The 22168-nt window shown below is 43.3% G+C and overlaps 1 protein-coding gene across 2 annotated transcripts in view; it reads left to right on the top strand.

Annotated features, from left to right (window-relative positions):
* Positions 1-22168, top strand: part of MAPRE1 (microtubule associated protein RP/EB family member 1) — a 30335-nt gene that overhangs the window by 5618 nt on the left and 2549 nt on the right. For both annotated transcript variants that reach the window (XM_043602588.1, XM_043602589.1), the window contains exons 2-6: positions 692-815; positions 11497-11642; positions 14013-14220; positions 16733-16854; positions 21225-21377. In XM_043602588.1, the coding sequence (XP_043458523.1) occupies positions 695-815; positions 11497-11642; positions 14013-14220; positions 16733-16854; positions 21225-21377 (750 nt within the window). In that variant the 5' untranslated portion in view covers positions 692-694. The remainder of the gene's footprint in view (positions 1-691; positions 816-11496; positions 11643-14012; positions 14221-16732; positions 16855-21224; positions 21378-22168) is intronic.

Raw genomic sequence — 22168 nt, 5'->3', positions numbered from 1 at the left:
AAAGCCCACTCTGAAGGAAACTTCTGTGAACATTTTGATACGGTAATGGGTAAGTTTGGACTGACATTTTCTTTCTTTCTTTCTTTCTTTCTTTCTTTCTTTCTTTCTTTCTTTCTTTCTTATTTTGGGATAGAGAGTGAGAGCGAGTGAACGAGGGAGCATGCAAGCGGGGAGGGGCAGAGAGAGAGTGGGAGACAGAATCCCAAGCAGGTTTTGCACTGTCAGCACAGAGCCCAATGTGGGGCTCAAACCCATGAATTGTGAGATCATGACTCAAGCCGAAATTAATAGTCGGATGCTTAACCGACTGAGCCACCCAGGATCCCCTGGACTGACATTTTCTGAACAGAGAACATTCTTGTTCATGCATTAGCCTTCCTTCATAAAGCATTTAATCATCTCTTTATATAGTGTCTTTGTTATCTTCAAACTTTATACAAATCACATTAGAATGGGGCCTAACTTTTAGGCTGGTGGGAGTTGGGCAATTCATCCAGGGTCATGCTTATGTGTGGCACTCCAAGCTGGTGGGTGGAATCATAGTGTTTGATTTGGCCTCTTGGGGAAGAATGTGAAGCTTAAAAATTGTGTACTACAGGTTTGGGTGACTCTCCAGGAAATGGCTTGCTCTCCCTTGCATGCCTAATAATGTGAGCCCTTCTCTTTTCCTCACCTGCTTCCTCACCTGTAGAAGATGGCAGTGAACGTATACTCAACGTCCGTCACCAGTGATAACCTAAGTCGACATGACATGCTGGCCTGGATCAATGAGTCTCTGCAGCTGAATCTGACAAAGATTGAACAGTTGTGTTCAGGTAAGAGAAATCCACTACGCCATTTTTCCAGGAAAGCCTGCAGGTCCTTTAGGAATGCACAGGCCTGTATCTGACTGCAGAGGCCACTGGTTCAGGTTCTGTGTCAACCCTGCCCTAGTTCCACTTCTAGAAGGAACTGTGCTGAGAGGGTGCTTCTGGCCCGCGTGCCACCATCTCTACATCCTGCCGCCTGCTGCCTAGCCCGGCTTTTCCATCTGCACGCTTGTGCGTCCAGATTTGAAATATTTTATTTGAAGATGGAAATTATAATTGTTCTAGTTTTATATTTTATCAGTGGCATTTCTTATTCCCAAGTAGCACAAGACCAAAGACCTGCAAATGCCATCTCAACCACAGTTTTATTGAACTGTTGTTTAACAAGGATTTCGCGGAGAGGTAATGATTTAAAACAAGAACAAAAACGTGTTTTGTTTTTGTGTATACTAATTGACATTTAGAAAACTGAAAAGAAGAAAATAAAAAATGCCCATAGTTTCAGTATTCAGAGAAAACTGCCCTTGGGGTTTGCTTTCACTTTTCTGTGCACATATATATATTTGTGTATGTCCCAGCTTTTTTCAGTTAACTATGTTGTGAATGTTCTCTGGTGTCATTCACTGTCATAAAAATGACTTTGTTGTTTAAAGTTTATTTATTTATTTTGAGAAAGAGAGAAAGCATGCATACACACATGAGTATGGGAAGGGCAGAGAGAGAATCCCAAGCAGGCTCTGCACTGTCAGCACAGAGCCCGACCCAGGGCTTGAACTCACAAACCGTGAGAGCATGACCTGAGCCCAAACCAAGAGCCATCTGCTTAACCAGCTGAGCCAGGTACCCCAAGAGATGACTTATTTTTTTTTTAAACGTTTATTTTTGAGAGAAAATGAGGACAAGTGGGGGAGGGACAGAGAGAGAGGGACAGAGGATCTGAAGCAGGCTCTGTGCTGACAGCACAGAGCCTGATGTGGGGCTTGAACTCACGAATCATGAGATCATGACCAGAGCTGAAGTCTGATGCTTATCCAGTTGAGCGCCCCCAGGTGCTCTGAAAAATGGCTTATTTTTAATGGCTACGTATGGGGCACCTGGGTGGCTCAGTCGGTTGAGCGTCTGACTCCGGCTCAGGTCGTGATCTCGTGGTCTGTGAGTTCGAGCCCCGCATGGGGCTCTGTGCTGACAGCTCAGAGCCTGGAGCCTGCTTCGGATTCTGTGTCTCCCTCTCTCTCTGCCCTTACCCCGCTCATGCTCTGTCTCTCTCTCTCTCTCAAAAATAAATAAACATTAAAAAAAAAAATTTAATGGCTATGTACTATTTCTTTGGATATGCTGGAGTTGTTTAACATCTTCCTGACTGGGGACATTTAGGTAGTTTCTAATTTTTCCATAGTGATTTCTAGAAATGGAATTACTAGATTAAAGGGTATGAACTTCAGGCTCTTGGTAATTATTTTTCATGAAGGTGTTATTGGTTTCTATGTCCCCTGAAGACTTTCTGTCTCACCTTTTGAGGGTTGTGCTACCTGCTCCTGACTGTCCTGACATGATAAGGATTGTGTTGGGGTTACCAGAATTGGATCTACTACAGATAGGAGGTGGGGTCAAAAATATGCCAGAAGGATGAGATGTGTATTCTGCTGCTCCTTCAGTTGTTAATCTTGTTTGTGGGGTAGAGAATTAGAACCCTCAGCTTCTCATGGTAGTAACAGTAGCGGTCCTTTAATTGAACGCTTACGTGGCAGGGCCACGTAAATGTTTTTCCAGTATCTCTTCGTGTAACTCTCAGTATACTTTCATGAGGTAGAGATGTTTATTAACCTCAGTTTACAGATGAGGAAATGGGCTTAGAGAAATTGAGTAACAAGTCCCCAGTTATACAACCAAGAACAGAATTGAGACTTGAACCTTTGTTTAAATCAAGAGCCGATGTTCTTCAGCTCCTATGCCCTACTTGCTCTCCAGACTTTTCCTTTAGTGGTGCCATTTGTATTGATTTAAACTGACTGGTTTCAGGAGCACCTGGGTGTTCAGTTGGTTAAGCATCTGACTTTAGATCAGGTCATGATCTCTCGGTCCGTGAGTTCGAGCCTTGTGTCAGGCTCTGTGTGGACAGCTCAGAGCCTGGAGCCTTCTTCGGATTCTGTGTCCCCTCTCTCTCTGCCCCTCCCCCACTCACACTCGTCTCTCTGTCTCTCTGTCTCTCTCAAAAATAAACATTAAAAATAAAATGACTGCTTTCATTTATGTGTTTTGTTTTTTTTTTTAATGAATTCAGCTTCTGTACTTCCTTATTTTATAGCTAGGTTCTAGTCTTGCTCTTAGTTTCACTTGCTTGGCTTGTTATATCCCCTGGGATGTTTAATCTGGGTTTTACAGGTGGTCAGAGGAAGGCTTCATGTAAAGTTCTGTAGTGAAATGGTGCCTATGAGTCATGCTTGTTTCTCAGTCGTAGTGGGCACAGGTTGGGTGCGGGCACAGGTTGTCAGCCTTAGATCTGCGCTGCCTTTCCCCTGGTTTCCGTTCACTTCCTCAGTCCCATCACTGCATCCCCATTTGTTTGAGGCTCTCAAAGCACTTGTTTGCCCCGTGATTTGTGACTAATGCGGGGATGAGGTCATCCTAATTTTCATTGGGGCCAGCTTTTTCACCAGCAATTTCTCCCTAAAATTTATCTCTTTCCGTATATATACTGAGGTATATTTCACTTACTCAATTGGAAAATGAGAACTCTTTTCATGTGTAGATAAGTGGTACATATATGATCTGGCTCCAGATTTATCTCATTCAGACAGGGAGCTGCTGTGGATGGTCAGGACTGGGCATGAAGAGGCTTCAGTCTGCTCTGAGCCATGTGATTTTGGACGTGTCCCTCCGCGTTCTAGTTCCTCATCTGTAAACTAGGGAAGTAGGACCAGGCCCACCTATTGGGCTGTTCTGAGGCTCGTCTGTAAAAATAGCTCTCAGATACTGATTCTTGCCAGACTCTGGAGGTGAGTGTAGATCTCTCTGGGGAGGGTGCATGCTTGTCTTAGAGAGGAGACTGCCCGTGGGGCACAGCTTATGCATTACAGAGCCTGGTTTTGAACCCACATCTTTCTGACCACAGAGCCTACACTCTGCTGCATACGTGATAATTTTTTTAAAAAGAAGCATTTGGAAGAGAGTTAAACAAATGTGAATTACATATCATTAATTATAGTGATACTATCTCATTAAAAAAACCCTGTGAAGAATTTCCACTTTGTAAGCTGCCTGCCGTTTTTCTTACCCTGGATAAAGTGCTTTTCCCTAGCAGAAAGTGCTAAGTGCATGACACTTAACCATGACTTGTAAACAAACTTTTATTCATTCCCTTGGAGAGTTTTCCTCTGGAGAGCTGTTTAGGAGTTCTCTCCAAGTATGCAGATGTTTGCATTGTGTTTCACCCTGATGCTTAGAAAACCAGGTCTCGGCTTACAGTATGAGACCAAACAGGATGAGCTGCAGAAACCGTGTCCCTGGAGAAGGCCTGCTGCCAGGGGATTGGAGTCATAGAGAAAGTGAGCTTCCTCAGACTCTTGAATTTCCCAAGGCCTAAGCAGCCTCCCAGTAGCCTTTAACCAAAGCTGGTGCCTGGTCCCTCCTGGTCTCACCTCTGATAAGCATAGCATCAAGCTGACTAGAATTTTCTTCCAAATACAAGCCTAGAAGGGTAGGGATAGGTTTTTCTCTGGAGAGGGCAAAGCTCTGAGTTCCTACACAACTAATGTGCCAGTTGCCTGTGAAATGGCCAAGTTTTGTCAGCATTGTGAACCCCCCACCCTCCTCCCCATCCCAACAGTGAAACAAGCCTTGCTTGGCCCTTGTGAGGTAAGGCGAGGATAACTTTCAGAGACAGAGTTGTCAGGTTGTTTCAAGATGTATTTCCATTTCATAGTCTCCCTGTTTTTGAGAGCTAGTCATCAAGTATTTTGGAAGAACAGCCATCAAGGAAAAACCCCTAATCACAGAGAATAATTTGGATGAGGGATTGCTTGTGTCAGAGAGGGGATGCTGGTTGCTTTTTGTCAACCAGTCCTCTGTTCCATATTCAGGCCCCTCTGCATGTTTCCAAGGGTCCAGCGTGGTGCTTTGAACCTGTAGAGTGGCCCTCACTGAATGTTCTCGTCTCCGCTTTCTCTAATTGTCTTCTGTTCTCTAGCCTGGCCTCCTCCATGGTTCCTGTGCTGCACAGAATAGGAAAGGTGTGAGGTGTGCAGGCAGTCCCTGGCAAATGCTAGATTTTAGATTTCCTTTTTCCTCAGCTGGTTGCAGGAGCCCTCGAGTTTCTCTAAACAGCCTGTCAAGCTTGCTCCTGCTGCTCCGAGTGTGACCACGCCCCTAGCCAGGCCTCCTCCACTTTTTCTCTTCAGGTTTTCCAGACACTCATTTGGAGCCACGATTCCACTGTTCTTCTAGTGTTTCAGGCCTCAAAAGAGGCTAATTCACCAAGTGCAGTATGTCTTCTGAGGGATGCTTTGGATCCCGCCCCTTTTCAGTTTGCTTAGTGCTGCCACAGTGGCCTAACTAGGCACACGTTCCCTCGGGTTCCCCTGCCCCCACTCTCTCATACTACAGTGGTCTACAGCCTTTCTCAGAGACCCCAGCCCCCCCTTCTTCTTTTTTAAGAGAGAGAGTGTACCTGAGTGGGGGCTGGGGGCAGAGGGAGAGGGAGAGAGAGAATCTTAAGCAGCCTCCATGCTCAGTGCAGAGCCCAATCCTGGAATCATGACCTGAGCTGAAGTCAAGAGTTGGTTGTTTAACTGACTGAGCCACCCCGGTGCCCTGAGACCATGTTTATTGAGTCACAACTCTGTTCAAGAAAGTATCTCTTCCAATTTTTTTGCCTGACTCTTCAAGCACCTCCTTGATTTTTCTTTGCTGTAATTAGAACAAAAAAGATAAAGTTTTTTCTTTTTTTTTAAATGTTTATTTTTGAGAGGGGGGAGTGTGCGTGTGTGTGCACACGCACGTGCGTGGGGGAGAGGCAGAGAGAGAGGGAGACAGGATCTGAAGCGGGCCCCGAGCTGACAGCACAGAACCCAGTGCCGGGTTTGAACTCATGAACTGTGAGATCATGACCTGAGCCCAAGTAGGGCGTTCAGCTGACTGAGCCACCCAGATGCCTCAAGAAATTTTTTTCTAATATAAGTAATTTAGGTCTTCCTTATGGAACATTAAGGAAACCATAATTTGCTGTAATGTCACAATTAGTGATAGTCATTGTTATCTTTTAGATGTATTTTCCCCCTTAATTATGGCTTTATTTATTGAGCACTTATCATAGGCCACTTTCCAGAGTGCTTTACATATATAACCTGGGAGATGAGGACTGTCATCGCCATTTTATATGTGGAGAAACTGAGGCATAGTTAAGCAACTTGCCCAAAGTCATTCATTTTAGCTGTACTTTCAGTACTTTCCTATAAGTGTTAAACATAATCGACATACACTGTATATGTAGTTTTTATTTTTTGAATAACTGAAGGTTTCAAAGTAGTTTAAAATTCAAAAGGAACAAAAAGATAAACAAAGATAAAAAAAGATAAATTGAAAAGTTTCCTTCTAACTCTGTCAACTAGTCACTCCCATTTTTGCTCCAGAGAGAGGGTATATGTACAGGCAGAAACATCCATCCATATTTTATGAGTGTGTGTTCTCTTTTCCTCCTTTTTACACAGATGGTAGCATGTGTAATCACATTATATATTCCAAAGTGTTTCATATCCATATAGCTGATGCCACTTTGCTTTCTTTTTTGTCTGTGTAAGACCTAGTTTCCTCAGAGCAGTCCCCTGTCAGTGGACATTTGGTTTCTTTCCAGTCTCTTGTTCTTACAGACCCTTAAATTAAATAACAAGTACAAGCGCATGTATGCATGTATGGACAGTTTTGTTTCCTGCTTTTAAAATTAAAATAGGATTATTTTTCCCATGTTAAAATAACTTGAGCCTGATTTTTTTTTTTAATTTTTAAATTGTTTTTAGAGAGAGTGCATGTGAGTGGGGTAGAGGGGCAGAGAGAAAGTTTTTTTTTTTAATGTTCATTTTTGGGGGGGGGGGAGGGAGAGGGGGAGGGAGAGAGAGAATGAGACTATCTCAAGCAGGGTCCGTGCTCAGCGGAGCCCGACATGAAGCTGGGATCATGACCTGAGTCAAAATCAAGAGTCGAATGTTCAACCAACTGAGCCACCCAGGGGCCCCTTGAGGCTGATTTTTTTTTTTTTTAAGTTTATTTATTTTGAGAGAGAGGGGGAGGGAGTGGGAGAAAGAGGGAGACAGAAGGGGGCAGAGTGAGGAAGGGAATCCCAAGCAGGCTCTGCACCATCTGCACAGAACCTCACATGGGGCTTGAACCCATAATGACCTGAGCAGAAATCAAGAGTTGGACGATTAACCATCTGGGCCACCCAGGCGCCCAAGGCTGTTTTTAATGTCTGCATTAATGGCTCCTCATAGCCCTCTTTTTCCCAATTTTATTCCTCCTTTAAGATGACTGACGCCTCACCTATTCTCTAAAGTCTGAACATGCTTACATTTAGTAGTTAGTGTGTTTTCCGTGTGATGTGTTAGAACCTTGGGAGCTCTTCATCTGGAGTCTTCTGATAGACAAGCATCTCTCGCATGGAATGTTGGCTACAGCTTTCGTCTCATGCTTCAGGGCTCTTCGCACCCGAAAGGATTGAGAACCAGTGCACTTGAGATCTCGCAGGCTTTTGGAGTAGGGGTTGCACTGTTTCGTGTTCTCTGCTTGCAGCACAGATCTTGGTAGGGGGGTGCCGTAGCAGTTGATGAGACTCGTGGTTGACTCAGTGACATACAGCTGGTTCTGCCCTAAGTCTGTCTACATCTTCAGGCCACAGATTATGTGGGCCTGTTCTCCTGCCACAGATCGCTGGGTCAGCAGCCATCTGAGAGGGGCCCTGCTTGTGTTGCCAGCCTTTGTTCTTAAAGCAGACTGGACTGCAGGCTCCTTTTAACCTGTTCTGTATCCAGTTGAGACATTTCTAGGCCAGGAGTTTTCAGCCCTTTTGTGAAAGGCAGCTGATAAATTTTTTTCTTTTAAACATTTGCCTTCTTTTTTTGTGTGTTCTTTTTTTTTTTTTTTTTTAATTTTTTTTAACGTTTTATTTATTTTTGAGACAGAGAGAGACAGAACATGAACGGGGGAGGGGCAGAGAGAGAGGGAGACACAGAATCGGAAGCAGGCTCCAGGCTCTGAGCCATCAGCCCAGAGCCCGACGCGGGGCTCAAACTCACGGACCGCGAGATCGTGACCTGAGCTGAAGTCAGACGCCTAACTGACTGAGCCACCCAGGTGCCCCTTTTTTTGTGTGTTCTAATTATAGAAGTAATATTTACTGGGGCTCCTGGCCAGCTCAGTCAGTGGAGGGTGTGACTCTTGATCTCAGGGTTGTGAGTTCAAGCCCCATGTTGGGTGTAGAGTTTACTTAAAAACAAAAAAATGTTTTAAAGTAATATTTACCATAGTACATAATTGAATATTTAAAAGATAGAATGCATCCAGTACCATCCCCCAGAGATGGCCACTATTTAGTCATTTTTGATCTAAAAAACAGTAATTTTGTATGGTTTAACCGGATAGGTTGTATTTTCTTCTAGTTATTTTTCTATACATATATATTAAATGACTATATGTATGAAGGTATTTTGTAGATAAGTTTTTTATATCTTGCACTTTCTTTTAATATTAAATCTTGAGTTCCCCCCCAAAATAAAAAAATGGATTTAAAAAAATTTTTTTTATAGTTTATTTATGTTTTGAGAGAGAAAGAGAGAGTGTGAGCAGGGGAAGAGCAGAGAGAGAGAGAGAGGGAGACACAGACTCCAAAGCAGGCTCCAGCTTCAAGTTGTCAGCACAGAGCCAGACACGGGGCTCAAACCCACCAACCACGAGATCGTGACCCGAGCTGAAGTCAGACACCCAACCTACTGAGCCACCCAGGCACCCCCCCAAAAAATGTATTTTGGATACTTGCATAATTTCTCAGGAAGATGGTGTGCTAATTGATTGCTCTTACTGTTGGACGTAAAGGTTGCTTCCATTTTTTTTTTTTTAACACCCGTGAATAAAGTTAGCATAGTTTTGAAAGTGAATCTTTGCCCTATATATATATATTTTTAATTAACTGCCTTTGACTGGATCTCCGGATGTGTTTATATTTCTTTGGTGAATTGTCCAATTACCTTGTCCATTTTTATGAGGTGTTAATTAATGTTTTCCTTTATGTATCATTTCTCTGCTTCAGCCAGCTACAGTGTAGCAGCATGGTATATCTTTTCTCCCCATCTAGGAAATGCTTCTTTATTCAACTGTAAGTTGTTCTAAGGGGATGTAAGATGATGGTACTATGCAAAAGAACGGTGGGCGGGGAGTTCAGGATACCTGGGGTCTGGTTCTAAGCTTGCTCTCTGGCCTCTGTGGTCTTGGGCCACAGTTTTTCGTCCTCAGTTTTTAAATTTATGATGGCTCTAAGGATTCTTCTGGCTCTAAAATAAGAAACTGTGATAGTTCATCAAACAGGTTTTTTCTGAGAAGCATATGACTACTGCTTTTAAATGGTTTTGGTTGACTTTAGCCAGAAGTTCATGGATGGCTTGAGAATAGTGTGCATTTAGTAAATGCACATTATTTTGCTGTTTCAGAAAATTTCCTTTCATGTGTAGAGCAGTGCTGTGGGTATAGATGCTTAATAGATTATTTTCTGTGTGTGTGTGTGGGGGGGGTTTATGTGCATGCGCATTTTAAGCTGATTTTTATGCATCACATTTACATTACAATTAGTAAATTGTGACTTTTTATTTTTTATTTTATTTTTTTAATTAAAAAAAAAATTTTTTTTAATGTTTATTTTTGAGAGAGACAGAGACAGAATGTGAGTGGGTTAGGAGCAGAGAGAGAGGGAGACACAGAAGCAGAAGCAGGCTCCAGGCTCTTGAGCTGTCAGCACAGAGCCCGACGCGGGGCTCGAACCCACGAACCGTGAGATCATGACCTGAGCTGAAGTCGGACGCTCAACCGACTGAGCCACCCAGGCGCCCTAAATTGACTCTTTTTAAATGTAACAGATTACCCTTCTTTATGCTCTTAGTTTGTTAAAGAAACTTGGTCATTGTCCTCTAGAATGTAGGAAGCTCTTGGTGTCCCTATTTTAAAAATATAAATACTGCCAATTGAGTCCCTGGACCTAGAATTCCTTCAGTATATTTTTGTTGGACAAGAAAGTAAATCTGGCACCTCGAAAACCAGGCTTTCACTTTCTGATGCTTCTTTCTACTCAGACTGTCACTGTGGTCACTGAAGTGCTTCTGCCCTTTGCATCTTCTTTCCAAAAATGATGATAATGGCACTGTTATGCTAGAACTGGCCGGGAGCCAGATTGGCCTGATTTAAAGTAAGTTGACAGTGCGTATTACAGCAGTCTCGCTCTGCAGAATGCCCCTTGGTTCGTCCCTGGGTTTCTTGTCCCTACCCCTGGTTGGCTCCTTTGGCCCCTTTAACCTTTAGCCCTGCAGGGACAGTTCAGTGCACTGGGAACCCTTCCCTGTCTGAGGAGAGTGTGGTCTGGTAGGCTTTAGAGGAGTTACATTCATGGACATTTTAAGCACCAAGGAAATATTTTTGGGGGTGGTGATGGGAAAAAATGGGAAAGTGGGGGGAAGGAATGAAATTGGAAAGCAAATGGGATGAAATCTATGTAATGATTGTCTGTAGTTACTTTAAAAAAATTAAATGGGAGAACACAAAAATGTCTTCTATTTAACTTTGTTTATAAACTGTTGGGTTAAGTTTATGTAGAGATATAAAACCTCAGGGAGACAGTCCTCTTAGAAAAACATTTATTTAACCTGGGTCAGAGGATGGATCTTTAAAGTACTTGGGAAATCCCTACTCTTGCTAGTGGAGAGGAGGGTATGTCCTTGCAAAAAACCAGAGTCACCTCTCTTTCTGTTTTTGCTCTTCTAGGCATTTGTTTTCTTTTTCTTTTCTTTTTTTTTTTTAAGTTGTTTTTAGAGAGAGCACGCGTGATTGGGGGAGGGGCAGAGAGAGGCAGACAGAATCCCAAACAGGCTCCACAGGGTCAGTGCAGAGCCCGATGTGGGGCTTGAACTCACACCCTGAGATCATGACCTGAGCTGAAGTTGGACTTAACCAGCTGAGCCACCTATGTGCCACTCGTGTTAATTTTTCTTTATAGTGGTCATTTTATTGTCATGCTGGTTTGTTACAAAGAATAGTTTTAAAATTTCATAGAAACATTTCTCCTCATCACAGGCTTCTGCATTGCAAGTGTGTTAGAACTTAGGTGAAACCAGTCTTGTTACTGATTTTTGAGAAATTGACTTTGAAGTCATGTGGTAATGAAGCTTTTGGGTTTTATAGATCTACCTTGTTATTTTTTTAATTAATTAGTTTTTTTGAAGTAAACTCTACCCCCAATGTGGGGCTCAAACTCACGACACCAAGATCAAGAATTGCATGCTCCGTCAATGGAGCCAGCCAGGCACCCCAGTAGGGTCCAATTTACAATTTTTTGAATTGTACATGGGTTAAATAGGTCTGAGTAAAAGTTCATCCTGCTTTTTTAATCATAGCATTTAATGACCTAAGTGTGTATTTTATTCTCTTGTTGTTCATTCAGGGGCTGCCTATTGTCAGTTTATGGACATGCTGTTCCCTGGCTCCATTGCCCTGAAAAAAGTGAAATTCCAGGCTAAGCTAGAACACGAATACATCCAGAACTTCAAAATACTACAAGCAGGTTTTAAGAGAATGGGTGTTGACAAAGTAAGTAAATTTTATTCTTTCATTTAGATTTTTCTTTTTAGGTTGTTTCTTAACTAGTAATTGTTACTAGTGGACATTTGCTCCCCTTCCCCCCCCCCCCCCCCCCCCCCCCCCCCCCCCCCCGCCCAATTCATATAGTTATCTTTTCTCCAGTTAACATAGATTTTACTGGGAGCAAAGTTTCCCTCTACCCTCCTATCCTTGGTTCTCCTGTTGTTTTTCTCCTTTATTTTGAAGTTACTAGTGTTTGGAGGAATCAACCTGTAAATCTGTACTCATGATTTTTTTTTTTTTAATAATACTGTTTAATCTTTATTAGTCTGAGATCTAATCCTTTTTATCCCTGGATTTACATCTGTAAAGCATAGCATATGGTAGAATAAGTAGTTCTAATAGAGAAGATTCTAGAAATACTTGCTTTTTATAGCAGGGTATAGGGAAGATCCCTTGTGGGTGCTGGCAAGTTCCCTTTTGTCCCCAGTGATATTTGAAGGTACCAGAAACACAGTCCACCAGACTTCATTAAGGACAAATGTTATGTCTGTTTTAATAGATAATGTATTACTGCAAAATTAATGTTTCTCCCCTCCCCACTCATTAGAATGGTTTGTTCTTTTATTTTTTTAAATTTTTTATTAAAATTTTTTTAATGTTTAGTTTTGAGAGAGAGAGAGAGAGAGAGATAGACTGAGTGGGGGAAGGGCAGAGAGAGAGAGGGAGACACAGAATCCGAAGCGGGCTCCAGGCTCTGAGCTGTCAGCACAGAACCTGTTGCAGGGCTTGAACCCACGGACCATGAGATCATGACCTGAGCCAGAGTCAGACACTCAACCAACTGAGCTACCCAGGCTCCCCTAGAATGGTTTATTCTTTTAAGTCATTTTTGGGGAAAAACATTTTTTTAGTAAAGTTTGTAATCACTCATTATCTTGCTGGTGTCGCTGGTCTGTATTTGCTATGAAATCAGTCTTATTTTTATTTTAGTTTTGTTTCTATAGAATACATAGAACATACATTTGTATTGAATGAAAATCATTTTGTTACCAGGCATAGTTTAAACTAGGTGTAGCTTATTATATGCAGTAATTTTTCTTTTCATAGAATTCTATTTTATTTTATTCTATTTATTAAATTTTTTTTAATGTTTATTTTTTGAGAGAGAGAGAGACAGAGCGTGAGTAGGGGAGGGGCAGAGAGAGAGGGAGACACAGAATCTGAAGCAGCTCCAGGTTCTGAGCTGTCCATAGAGCCCGATGCGGGGCTTAAACCCATGAACTGCGAGATCATGGCCTGAGCCAAAGTCGGACACTTAACCGACTGAGCCACCCATACATCCCTATGCTTTATTTTTTTCAACAAGGAAAATTTCTAAAGCATACAAAAGTAGAGCGACTAGTACGATGATCCCTCATGAACTTCAGCAATTATCAAATCATGGCCAGTTTGTTTCAGATATACCTTTACCCCACCTGCTGTAGTCAGGGAGTATTGAGAAGTGAGTTCCACATGTAACATTTTGTTTGTAAATGCTTCAGTATCATACAAAGTAATTTCTTTAAATTGTATTTATTTGCTTAGAGGGGTAGATATGGTTCAGATTATTACATACATTCTTCTTTATAAAAATACAATTGCCACTGGAATCCTTGAAGAGTTAAAAGATAATTACACTCTGGCCAACGGTCCAACAATTTGAGGTCATAACTGATAACACGATCCTTGTACAATAAAAAAGTTTACAGGGTCCTTAAAGTATATTTTAATAGGATTGGAATTACTTGAAAAACATAACCGTTTTGTAGAAATCTGTTCTGGGACTGATTATGTACCTTGAGCGGTTTTTAAGACAGAATTTTTTTCCCCCTTCCTTTTTTTTCTGGATGAATTTTTTTTTTTTTTTTTTTCCAGTTTTACTGAGATGTGGTTGACATGACAGAATTTTCTTTAACAGTTCATTGTAGGTACCGGTGGTTGGTTTGTGCTCTAGGTTTCATACTTTGTGATAGGCACTGTGGCCGTGCAGGTTGCATAGGAGATTTACTCTTCACAGTGCAGTGACATGTCTTACGATGCCTTTGGATATGTGTATGTGACTTCTATATGATACAAATGATGCTTATTCTTTTGTCTTTCTAATCCCTTTTGATGGACTGGGAGGGTGGTTGCCAGGTCTAAGTACTTTGTGGAAGGCAAACTGAATTAAACTCGCTCTATAAACTTTCAGGGGCTTACTTAGCACTAAGTTCTTGCCTCTAAAAATTTTTTTTTCTCCTTTTGGCAGAGCTTTATACTGATTTGATGCATGGACATGTTTGATGCTTGCCAAAAGCCTCTTGCTTTGGGCTAAATAGTCTTGATATTTCTCTGCAGATAATTCCTGTGGACAAATTAGTAAAAGGAAAGTTTCAGGACAATTTTGAATTTGTTCAGTGGTTCAAGAAGTTTTTTGATGCAAACTATGATGGAAAAGACTATGACCCCGTAGCTGCCAGACAAGGTCAAGAAACTGCAGTGGCTCCCTCCCTTGTTGCTCCAGCTCTGAACAAACCGAAGAAACCTCTCAGCTCTAGCAGTGCAGGTAAAACAACAAAACAAAAACACCATTTCCAAATAACAGTATTCCAAGTATTCATTCATTCAGCCTTCAGTCAGAATCTCTTGAGCAGCTGTTGGCTTTGGGAGATTAAGCAGCTCACTCCCAGCCATGTGGTATGAGCATGGGTTGTGGCACAAGGCAGACCTGTGTTTGTTCTTGGGTCACTGTCGCCCTGTTTAAGCCACTTCATCTCTGCCCCACAGTTTCTTTCTGTATAAAGTGGGAATTTCAGTACTTGCCCCAGAGGGTTATTCTTGAGGCCTGAATGAATTTAATTTTGTCAACACTGTTTACTTGTGTGGGGTAGAAATTCTTCAGGTCAGCTCACATAGAAGAGAGCTTTAGTTTGAACATGAGGACATTTCACAGGACCCTCGGATGGGAAGTTACAGCCAGATGTGAATACCTAGGAACTGAAGGAGTTTCCTAGGTCTCTTAGGGACTGTGCTTGGCTCTCTGCATCATCGTTCTGTCTGCAGACCAGCTTCCTGTGCTTACTTCAGGCTTCCCTGTCCTCCCTAAAATTTGAGCTGCTGAGTGGCTTTGGCTTGCTGTGATGCCAGCAGAATCTGGGAGGCAGTTTTTAGAGACCTTCTCTAGAAGGTTTTGGCCTGGTAGGTTTCCCAAAACCTGTAGTGTATTCATGAAACACACATACGCTTTGGGACAGGGCAGGTGTTCTACAAATGCTAACTCCTCCTTTTCCAGAAGGTAGCAAGAATATTAGTTAAGATCCCATAGTACCTTGAGAGAGAGGCTGATCCATCTGGTAGATAGAGAGGGACATTGAGTACTCTTAATTTTCATAGCTTTATGGATATACAGCTTTATTAAGATGTGATTCACTTGCCATACAATTCATCCATTTAAAATAGACAATTGAGTTCTTTTTAGTATATCTGCAGATATGTTCAACTATCACCACATCCAATTTTAGAATATTTTTATTACTCCCAAAAAGAAACCTCGTGTGTGCCCTGTCGCGGTCACTTCCCGTTTTCCCCTAGCTCTTCCCTTTCCCTCAACGCCAGGCAACCACTGATCTGCTTTGTCTGTGGATTTACCCATTCTGGACATTTCACATAAAGAGGATCATAGAGTATGTGGTCTTTGTGTCTGGCTTCTTTCACTTAGCATAATGTTTCCCAGATTCATCCACGTTGTAGCTCGTGGCAGTACTTGGTGGTTTTTAATGGCTAAGTTATACTGCATTGTATGGCCGTACCACGTACCATGTATCTGTTCACCACTTGATGGTCATTTGGGTTGCTTCCACTCTTGAGCTGTTATCAGTAGTGCTGCTTTGAACACTCCTATATAGGTTTCTGTGTGGGCCTATGTTTTCATTTCTCTTGGCATATATCCAAAGGTATATACTTGTGGAACACAATTCTTGGGTCATGTGGTTACTCTGTTTGACCTTTTGCAGAACCACCTATTTTCCAAGTGGCTGCAGCGTTTTACATTCCCATCAGCAGAGTTTATGAAGGTTCTGATTTCTCCAAATACTGGGTGTTAGCTTCTTAGAGTGGGGATCTGTGTAGGTAACCCTGTGCATTTCGTATTTCAGGTGCTGGTAACAGGCAAGTGGAGACTTGTAGTAAGCATTCAATCTTGGGGATGAACGCAGACTAGAGATCACCCAGAGGAATGCCTGTACTTGTGGGTGAAAGGCCTTATGGTTACTGAATAGTTTGGGGTATCAGGAAGATCAGATATTTTTAAGCCTGGCATAATGTGCAGCTTTACAAAATAGTTGCTGAATACATGATTAAAATCATGGGTGATAAATTTGCCTCAAGGTAGCCCATCCTTGATTGTTTTAACTTGATTGCTCTTTCCATGTTTTAACTTCACTACCTTTTTTGGCTCTACTTACAGAGAAGTCTGTAAATCCTAGTCAGGGTGCTGCTTTTCTCTCATAACCCTCCTAAACACCTTCTAAAAGTGAACAAGGTGCAGGTTTTGAGGTAATTAGCGGTAACAGCAGTCTCTACCACCCTCCCCTTCCCAAGCCAAGAAGCTTGAGGTTCTAAGGTAGAGGGCATCTGACTTCCCAGATGGGGAACCTTGGGCACCTGACAGCAGCTGGGGCTGTGAGCTCACTCCTGGCATGAAGTTTGCCTTTGCTCCATGGAGTTGTCCTTGTTAGTGGATTTGGTTGGAGCTAGGTTAAGGTGGACCGTCTGTATGCGCCAGAATGACTGTGTCTCTTTCAGGTGATAGTCCTCTTAACCCCAGTGGAAGAAAGACCTCACAGAGGGACTCATTCCCAGCACCAAAGATGGTGGCTAAAGTCGGTACTTGACTCTGCTGCCAGGATAAAAACCACCTTGGGCAAACGTGGGAGTGCTGTCTTGCATGCTGGGCTCTCTACGTTGGGCCCCTTCACTACACAGCTGTGGAGGGCAGTTGTTCACAGCCTCCTCTTGCCCCGTCCGTTCTTTTGGTCTTGAAATTTCTCCTCTTAACAAAAGCTCTGCTCCTCTCTCAGCTCCACAGAGGCCCATTGCGACCCACAGAACTACTGCAACCCCTAAGGCTGGCCCAGGTGTGGTGCGAAAGAATCCTGGTGTGGGCAACGGGGATGACGAAGCAGCTGAATTGATGCAGCAGGTAGGCACCTCCTCTGTCCAAGACGGGAGCCACTTCGGGGGACGGACACTTGGCAGCACTGACCATGGGAGGGCTGTCGGTGCTCTTGTAGAAAGACCTGCCTCGTCCCCCTGCTGAAGCAGTCCTCGTGGCATGTGAGCACTTTGGGTGCTGTGTGGGGACTGAGTGTGTGCAGGTGGAGGTGGAAGAGAGGGGTCAGGCGTTTCTAAGATCTGTTAGTGTGACGGAGACCGATGTCTTTGGAAACCCACCCCTACGCTAGAACCCTGTCGAAGGTTTCTGGAACTGTTAGGGTTCTGTGGGATTCAGAGAGTGTCTCTTGAATTTTGGCTCTGACAAAAGATGAAGGAGAGTTCCTTTCTAAATAGTAATTAAAAGAAGACTGCACGGGCTCTCTGCTGAAATCCTGGGTCACTAGAGATCCAAGTTACGGTGGAACTGGTATGGAAAGCCCGCTGCTGCTCTTTTGTTCTTAATCAGTTCAGTGATTTGAAATGCATACTTGAGGATTAGTTAGATGTTCTGAAGGTACTTGTCAGAGGTCTCTGTGGATCTGAACAAAGTTTAGACTTTTACGTGTTTTCTCACCAGTCTGTAGAGTTTTGTTTGTTGGCTTGCTTTTGGATGATTCTCTTGATTAATTCCAGTTTTAAAGTCAGGGATGCTCTGTGATTCCTGTGAGTTTGAGATCGAATCCTTCCACTCTCCTAAAAGCCAAGTCTTAATACCTAGAGGCAATGACCTCACTTTGACCTGGAACCTCTCGTGACCCCAACCCTGCTCCTTGGAGTTCAGGACGTAAGAACCTGCCAAGAGATCACAGTTTTTTGTTTCGTTTCATTTCGTTTTGTTTTGTTTCATTTTGTTTTGTTTTGCTTTGTTTCAGTCTTCCATTTCTGCATGCCCTGTGCTCCTAGGTGCCATGGGAATGTCAAGGTGACTGGGTCACCGTCCCCATTAGTGTGGCTGCCTTGAGTGCCCACTGGGCGTGGTCACTGTGAAGTACAGAAGTCCTGGAGAAAAAGACTTCCCCGAAACTGTTGGTTTTCGGGCAAGGATGTACACAGGAAGCAATCTCAGAGAAAAGCAGTGTTGCTGAGGCCAAAGCTGGGTGGCCAGCACAGGGTTGATCTTGTACTCTGTAGGAGAAGACACAGCAGCTTCTGTGAGACTGCTGCTCTTGGCTCACTCAGCTTGTGTCCTGTGTGATGGGGCACAGGCTTTGGGTTCTATACATTTGGGGATTTTCCTGACTCTGCCATTTAACTTCTTGGGGTCAGTTAACCTCTCTGAACTGACTGTGTGTTGTGTGAGGTGGGGCTAATATTTTGCTCATGGTAGTTGAGCGGGCCACATGAGCTGATGTGCTGTCAGGTTCTTAGGGTGGGGTTTGGGATAAATGGGGAAAATGGCAGTGGATAAGAGACCATTGTAATTATTATGGCTGTTGTCTGTGGTCTTGATAGAGTGAAATAGATTCTGACTTGTCTTTCTTAAAAGTTCACAGGAGCCCGATTGTCTCGGTGAAATATACTGATGTTAATGATAAAAACAAAAATAGCTGACGTTTTGAGAGCGGTTTGCCATTGCTCTCCCGAGTGCTTCAGTTTCGCTTTTGCACTTTTGTGTTAGTCCTGTGAGGCCTCGCAGACCAGGACAGTGTGCCTGGGGAGGTCACGGGACCTGCGCTGGGGTTTGAGCCAGCTGCCTCACACCTGCCTCAGAAGTACTTTGGCTTGCACGGGGTTTCCATTTTAATTTTTTTTTAATGTGAAGGATTTTTTAGATTCTCTCCAGGTTGCCAGAGTCCTTACCTGTGATACTCTGTCACTGATCCCTTGGCTCATTGACATGATCTGTCTGGCCCTTGGAAGTATTTGAATTTGTGCCCCTTGATAAAGGTGTAGAGGTCTGGGGAACGTGACTGATGTGGGAAATAGAGCAAGATGCGCTTCTTACGATAAGAGGACAACAGTGTATTCTTCACAGATTTCCTCGTGGTGTTCATTTCCTTAGGAGAGCTGCAGTGATTGCACCTTCTTAAGGCATCCTGGAGAAATTTACTTTTGGTTGAGTCCAAAGCAGGACTGTTCGAAAGAAGGAGAATGCAAACCAGAAATGTGAGGCATATCTATAATTTAAAATATTCTAGTAGCTACATTTAAAAAAGTGAAAAGAAACACATGAAATTTCTTCTCATGACCCATTACCGAATCTATCCAAAGTGTTATCATTTTAACATGTAATCATTACAAATAATTATCAATGAGATATTTTATGTTTGAAGACTGTACTAGGTCTTTGAAATCCAGTGTGTATTTAATATTTACAGCCGGTCTCAATTGCATTGGCCACATTTCAAGTGCCCAAATAACTACTTGTGGCCCCTAGCTACCATAGTGGCCAGTGTAGGTCCAAAGCATTCTCCTCGGGTTTCCTAGATTATGGCTATTACTTTACTACAAGAGAAAGTTTAAGAGTGGCATTGATGACTAGCCACAGAGTTTTAATAACCTCATTAGTAAGCATTTAGAGGAGTGGGGAGTGAAAGCCAGTGACTTATTAGTGTATACTGCGTATTTCGTGTGTGTTTCTTGTGGATACATAGTTATTGAGTGATATCCTGGAGGAATGCTGCATTGGCCCCACAGGTAGGGCCCAGACGGCTGGGTTTTGGTGCCCTTGATGATTTGTAGGCCTGAGGAGGTTTGAGTGGGTTTGTGGGTGAGGCACTAGTGAATCATGAGTGGTAGACTCCAAAGTATAGCATACCTTTTGAAGCCATTTTGACTTCCTTTTCATCCTCTGTCACTGATGTGATTAGAAGGCCTCTTCCCTGGCTCTTGGATCTTGGAACTGAGGATTTAAGGCAGCTTCCTACTGGTGGGGTTGGTCAGTTCTTGCCCTTCTATCCCCTGGCATGTTCTGCTTTGGGGCTGATAGTTTAAAGAAACCAACAAGCAGCAGTAAAGTGATTTCTGTGGTTGATAAAGGATGAGTGAAAGACTGTTTAGAACCTTGATTCGGGTTGGTCTGTTCAGGCCTTTGATGATGAACATTGAAATTAAGTAATTGACAGAATGGTCCTGGTGGTTCTTGTCACCTGCTCCTCATCTCCAGAGGCTTCGTGATGGCAGCTTCTGAAGGGGGAGTTTTCTTCCACCCTGGGACAGGACTTGATCCCTTTGACTGTAGCTGGCTGCTTTGTGAGGTCATGGGGAAGCTAAAGAAGTGGTTTGCTTCAGATTCCAGCCAGTTCAGAAGGTTGGACTAGATTTCTGCAGTGCCTTTCTGGCTCTCAGAATTCCCTGCTACCCAATTGTTCTCCGCAGCTGCACCTTCGATTTCCTGGCTTGGGCTTCTCTGTGGCCCCGGCCTGTGTGTCCTGTGAGGATTTTGTGCTGCGTGGTATGCCTTTTAATTTTCATGTCGTGAGAGTTAAATCAAATTCATATGTCATAGATTTGAATACACTGGAATGAAGATATGTATCGTGCTTCAAATATGCAAAGGGTCCTGAGAGTTGTTATGACTTTTATTGCTCTTGGTTGGATAGACCTGGCCTAAGCACTGAAATTTATTTCTTCATGGGCCTTTTGGGGGGAATGAGAGCCCCTCAGCAGGGAGCCTGGAGGATTCTGCAGCACGCATGGTGAGCCGATGGGATGCTCAGTGGAGCTAGCTGTGGAACATGGTGGGTCTGCCCCTTGCTTCCGTGTCCTGTCTCCCTTTTGAAACTCTCTTGGGAGAGAGACAGGTGCCAGGATCCTCTCCTCTTCTTTTGAGTCATGGATCGCTTCCCCCGTCCCCAACATACGGCAGCCCGGTAAGAACCATTGAGTTTTCCATGCCCAGGCCTCTGTCACTTGTAGCTGTGTTTGACTAGCAGTAGTCATCTTTAGTCTTCCCCTCCTGGCTCACCATTTCTATCCTGATTCTCTGGACCAGACTGTCTCTTTCCATTGACCTTCACATGCAGAAAGACTTGGATTTGACTGACCAGTGCCCTGATAAGCACACAGTTTATGATTGTTGGCCACCTTGCTTTGCTGGGTTGTGGACTCTGCTTCTGTATTTGTCTCTGGATCCCATCGTTTTTTCTCCTTGATCTTTTCTCAGTCCCTGAGAAGTTCCCTCATGTTTCATGGTGTGGCCTGCCTTTTCCTTGGGGTTGTTAGAGTCAAGATGGCCATGAACAGGCCCACATTATTTCTTTGGAGATGAAGAAAACCGATATTAAACTAAAGTGGGTGTTTGTCCCTGTTAAGAGTTTGATGGAAGGCCACCTCTTCTTCTGGGTTAGCAGGTGGTGTGATATGTTATTGGTATATAAATGCCAAGTATCTCACCCTTTTCAATGTCTTATGCAGGTCAACGTATTGAAACTTACTGTTGAAGACTTGGAGAAAGAGAGAGATTTCTACTTTGGAAAGCTAAGGAACATTGAATTGATTTGCCAGGAGAACGAGGGGGAAAACAACCCTGTATTGCAGAGGATCGTGGACATTCTCTACGCCACAGACGTACGTGTTGACATGAGGATGTTTTCTTGCCATTTGCCACCAGAGAAAATAAATTTTATCTGGTTGGTGTCAGCCGACTCAGTGCTGATGCTTGTATGTTCCAGCGTAGCAATTATCAAAAGACTTGGACTTTGACCCCTCAGAGTCAGCTAGAGAACACCTCTGCTCAACCTCCGCCTCTGCCTTGAGGTCTGTGAGCCTTTGAGTCAGGAAAAGGACATGGAGGTGGCTGGCTTGCCCTGTTTCTGTAGTTCATGGCCCCTGATAGGCGATGAGTGCTACAAAATGCTCATAACGCCACCATCCCCACTCCACCCGCTACGGCTTGGACCCCTCAGCCTGAGGTGCTAGCTCCATTTTATCATGACCTGGGAACCAGGTACTGGCCCCTTTTTGATGTTCCCTGCCCACATCTGTCAGATTGTATCTTTGTGCTTGGTTCCCATTTCCTCCCAGTACTTTATGGGCCAGTTTCTTGGGATCCATGTGTATTATTACACAACCGAAGCTGCTGATATTAATCATGACACATGAGCTGATCATGGAAGACTGATTTCCCCTAGATTTAGGATTTGCTATCTTGCTATGTTCACTGTTGACTGGCTTTACTTTTGTGTAAATCTGCATACCTAGCAAGGTCTGTAGGATCAAGCTGCAGTGTATATCTGAGTGTTTTATGGTATAGCAGTATACGAACATAAGGTAATACTAGTATTGTCATTAACGCTGTTCTCTAAACATATCAAGTGAATTTGGGGGGGATCGAGACATGATGAAAAAAATACTTTGTT

The sequence above is a fragment of the Prionailurus bengalensis genome, chromosome A3, assembly GCF_016509475.1.
Source record: "Prionailurus bengalensis isolate Pbe53 chromosome A3, Fcat_Pben_1.1_paternal_pri, whole genome shotgun sequence".
In the NCBI taxonomy this organism is placed as follows: Eukaryota; Metazoa; Chordata; class Mammalia; order Carnivora; family Felidae; genus Prionailurus; species Prionailurus bengalensis.
Note: the sequence above shows the minus strand (reverse complement) of the source record. Positions and strands in the feature narration are given on the sequence as shown.